Genomic DNA, 4,949 nt, shown 5'->3' on the forward strand with positions numbered 1-4,949 from the left:
AGTTTTTTAACCTTTTTTTTAAATAATTTATTTAAAGGAGCATTAAGGATTTTACGAAGGATTTTGGACTGTAAGGATTGGATTCGGGAGGAATTCGATGGTTTAGTGGAGCCCCATAGCTCAATTCTATATGTCTAGATAGGCCTTATAACAGTCATGTAGATCAGTCTTTTGTAATGGATTAGAAGTTTGGACCGTTGTTTTTTAACTTACAATAATATCCTAATTATTGACATTTTTTATTGACCAATTATGGAGAGGGAGGTTTACTCCCATTAGTTAAGAATCTGTTAATTCGATTTATAATTATTTTTATTTATTTATTTTTTTTTAGGAGGAAGATAATAATGAGGCATTTGGAGAGGCAGAGCCCAACACCTCAATTCTCTCATTGTTTCTGGCGTAAGTAAAATAATTTTGTTTAAGTATAGATATGAAAATTTCTATGAATATAACTGAATAAGTTTTCCTAAAAAACATTTTTTGATCGATAAAAAATGTAAAACTGAATGACAAAGAAATGAATGATGAAAATTTTATTTATTGGTGCCAAATGATTATAATTCTTAATTAAGAAAAAAAAAATGAAGGATGAGTTATAGGCTCTTCAACCAGGGCCCGTACCTCATAAGTAAATAACACTAATATTTCAACAAAAGAAACAAACTAAAATGTATTGATAAAGCCCTGAAAAAAGTTATTTTTTTTTTGATAGATTTATTTATTGATAGATATTACAATCTGCCACACAGTTGTGGGCAATAGGTAATAGTGATGAATGATCTCATACATACTAAAATTTAAAAAAAAACTAATAAAATAAAACAAAAAAAAAAAAAAAACTCTCTTAAAATATATACAAACAAAAGAATAAACAAGATGAACATAATAAAACTATCTGTATGAAAAATAAATAAATAAAATAACATAATGATAAAGTAATATATACAATATTTACACAATCGACCTGAGGATCCTTAAAATTAAAAATGACATGAGGAATGCATATCTTAATAAATATAAAGAGAATATTAGAATTGATGTCAAGTAATACTCTTCGGTTCCATATTAGAACCATCGCCATTTTGAAAAAAAAAAAAGTTATTACTACGGGTGTGAATTGAAACGATAAGAAAACAGTTCATTGCGATCACAAAATTGCAAAAACGTGGCTGTCAACGTTACACAGCTCATAGTAATTAGTGCAACTTCTTATTTCTTCTTTACCCAACCCTTTTTATGTAGCATAGGGAGTTACAGCAGCTGATGTTCATTTCTCAAAGACCGATAAGTTCTTAACCTCACCCAGAGTGAGCCGACTATTCCTTACGATATTCGATGTGAGGTCCTCTCACTTTCACGGTCATCTACGTGGTCGTATTCCCTCTATTTTTTAACCCCTTCCCTCCCACCCATCATATATTCTTTGGGAATCTATTGATAGTCATTCTATCTGCATGACCAAACGCCGTTAATTCTCTTTTATGTATATTTTCCATTAGTGGTTTCTACTTGGTGTCTTTTTTTTTATCATTCGGTTAAATCTAGTCCTGCTGAGAGCTTTCCCCCAGCATTCAGCTGCGTTCGTCAGCGTAGGGATAAAGGCTTGTCTAAAACAAGTGCTAAGAATTTTGCGAAGGTTTGTTGTTTTCTTTACATCTTTAAAACCTCCCGCCATTTATAATTTTAATTCTTTGGTAATGGTATGTATGCACCTGTTACATATTTAAGCTTCTACAAATTGTTTGTTGTTCTCTATAACCACTTTTAGAAACAACAACAAATACTCAGATTTGGTCAGGTTGATACTTATTCCTTTTCGGTCCAGTGGTTCCTCACACCTTGTTGGGCTTCTTACGAGGCTCTTCTTTTTCCTGCAATTTTAAGAATTCTTCCTACTTACAATTTTCGGCTAATTAGTTCAGCTTTTCATATTATATTAGCTGTCTATGTATAATACAAGCTACAATTGGCTTAAGCTGTCCCTTCCTCTTCTGCCGTTTCTATTTGATATCTGTCTGATTTATTGCTGTTAAGCCTAAACATCTCATATAATGTTCTATATAAGCCAAGGATTGCTTGCATTAAATTTCTTATCCTTCTAATATCTGCTTGTGTTCCATTCGGGGAGTTTCAGGGAGGCGAGGTGTATCCTTATATCTACTTCGATTATGCATCGAACTGTGAAAATATTGTCCTGAGGTTGTTGCCCAGTTCTGAATGCTGTTGGTTATTTCTGAAGCTCCTGTTCTACAATTATTTTTTCAAGTTCATTCCGGAGTATACTTCAGGGTTATGGATGACAGGTTTATGGGTCGATAATTTTCACACTCTACCATGGGACATTACTTGGTTATTGGAATAAACATGTTATTTCCCCACTACGCGGGGATCTCCTTCTTTTGAAATACTTTCTTCATCCTCTTCAACAGCTTGCCCGATTAAAGCTTCTCCGTCTCCTTGTTTTCTTACAGTCAGAAACCTCTGTCTATTATTTCAAATCTTTATCTTCGGTAATCAGCTATCTAGTATAATCCTTAATACTTGTATTCCTCTTTCTGTAATTTCGACCTAATCCCTTCACGGTTTTCCGAAACTTCCTTTTATTCTCGACATAGCTTGTTTGGAGTTCTTTGCCAAATTCAGACCAGCTTTTCTACTTAGTTATTTATTGCTCGCTTTGCCTGTTTCGGTTTTTCTTTGTGGGTGATATCATCTGTATTGTTAATCTATAGATATTTACTATACAACGGCTAAACGGATTCTCCACCATATCTATTGTCCTCAGAGTTCGCTCCATCTCACTTTCATGTTCTTCTCATTTATTTTTTCTTCGTAGCTGTTCTATGGTCATTTTCTCATACGTCTTATTCTTTTAAGCTTAAAAAATTAGGTGGTAGTGTTGACTTTTGCCCTACGTACAGCCAATATATATTGAAGAACTTATAGCTGAGAGGACTAGGACGAGGCCCTCAGAGCGTTTGGTTAAGAAAGTTGGGGGTTCCCACCTGAGTCGGTCGATATTTACTGACCGACCCAGGTGGGAACCGAGATATGAATCTTGACATTCACACACTGAGGCTGTATAGATGTCCAATGGAGGACATGAGCCAACACCGAAAATCAAATCAAATCTTTAGAATGTTTTTTTATAAAAATTCAGCGTAGAATTAAGTAAAGGTTTTTTAAACTAATTTAACTATTAATTTTAACTTAACTAATTTTTTTTAAGTTAATTCTAATTTTTTTTCACTTGTTGATGAAAATTTCATTTTTCTGTGTTATAAGTAGCAATAATGTGTTATTGTATTGACTAAAACACTATCGGAATTATTTCAATTTAGAGTTTGGTGACAAATCGTCTAGTACCAACTAAGGTCATCTTGTAACGTCATATAAGCTAGTGGATAAGTTGTGAGGCTTATATTTAAGTATCTTGACAAAAACAGTGACATCAAGTTATCCAAAAGATTTTAACTTTTTATTAATAAAAATTTATATTAACGCTTTCTTAACCGACAAAAACAACATTAATATGTACGAATAGTATTAAATATGAAATATATAGCTACCCTTATGGTGAATTATTCTGAGTTAATTTAATAATAATAGATTTTTCGCTTAAGTGGCTTTTTCTTAGTGTCGAAATATTGCACGTGAAATCATAGTCTGATTTTTTTTCCATATTCTCAGAGAGATAGAGGAAGGATCATCTGACAATACTTCTGAAGAAACAAGCGCGGAAGAGGTTACCGAAATCCCAAAGCCAAGACCTATGCACAGAGAACCAAATACTATCTTTTCAAACCAAGATTTGAAATCTTTGGCACATCAATATGAATTGAAAAGAATTGACTTAATCGATAGTGAAGATGACAAATTTGATGAAGGTATTTTGTTCATAAATGTACCAGTGATGCTAGCGATTGATATTTTATAATAAAACGTTCTTTTATCGTTACAGCTATCGGAGGACCCATTGAGATATCGTGCCATTCATCAAAGATCGAGAGGTATATATTAACTTCTTATATTTTCTCTCAGTTTAAAAATTAATAGATTTTGTTTTAAATTAATTTTTATCACTTTATCCATTTAATGTAGGGTGTCAGTTGAAATAAATTTGGGTAGATACCTGCGACATTTTAAAATTAGTATTTTTCTTAATTCGTCAACAGTCAAAATGACTAAACGATTGGATGCAATTTTGACACTTGATCGAGGGTAATTCTTCTGATAAATCATCTATTATCTAATAATTGTACCATGAGGATGTTCAAGCCAGAGTATTGTATGTATATTAATTTTTATTTGGCAGGGGGAAGACATTTTTTTTTTAAGATTAATGTGATTAAATATCGATATGAGGTCTACTTCTAAAGTAAAACTGTCTAAATTTTATTTTTAAATGCCTGAAAATTATTTACAAAGTTGTGCAATAATAACGTAATTGTGTAAAATAATAAAAAAACAAAAAACAAATCGGCGAACTATTGTGGTTGTTACTCAGTTTACTTCTAGTCTCAGCAGTTCAGTCCTTGTAAATTGTATTTCTGGACTCAAAAGTGTCGAAAATGTCACTTACACCATTTTGTATAATTGAGAAATAGAGATATATAGGTCGTCTCCTCCTAATCTCTATGTTGTTCTGTCTTTTTTGGGGTACTATTATTTTTTTAAACTTTTAATTTTTTTTTTTTAACTTTTCATCTTTTCTATTATTTTCCATTATTTTCTGTGTATCTTTGATATAATTTTCTCCCTTGACCCAACACTCCTCCTTTTTTTTTTTTTTTAAATATAAGATAAAATCAAAATCAAGAGTATAAATTGTAAAAAATTTAAAAGTTACAGTACGTATACATAACATTTTAAGATGGTCCTGCACAGAATTATATTTAATTGAAATCTAAAAACGCTTAACCTATAATACAAATTTTAAAAAGTTA

The 4,949-nt window shown here is 31.6% G+C and overlaps 1 protein-coding gene across 2 annotated transcripts in view; it reads left to right on the top strand.

The window, feature by feature from the left end:
- LOC106684646 (uncharacterized) overlaps positions 1-4,949 on the top strand; it is a gene marked incomplete at its 5' end in the record, with an annotated part of 28,460 nt that overhangs the window by 10,009 nt on the left and 13,502 nt on the right. For both annotated transcript variants that reach the window (XM_067050575.1, XM_067050576.1), the window contains 3 exon segments: positions 335-402; positions 3,694-3,890; positions 3,965-4,013. In XM_067050575.1, coding sequence (XP_066906676.1) covers positions 335-402; positions 3,694-3,890; positions 3,965-4,013 — 314 coding nt within the window.

Source organism: Halyomorpha halys, unplaced genomic scaffold (assembly GCF_000696795.3).
Source record: "Halyomorpha halys isolate HHAL.00 unplaced genomic scaffold, Hhal_1.1 Scaffold597.1, whole genome shotgun sequence".
Taxonomy (NCBI): Eukaryota; Metazoa; Arthropoda; class Insecta; order Hemiptera; family Pentatomidae; genus Halyomorpha; species Halyomorpha halys.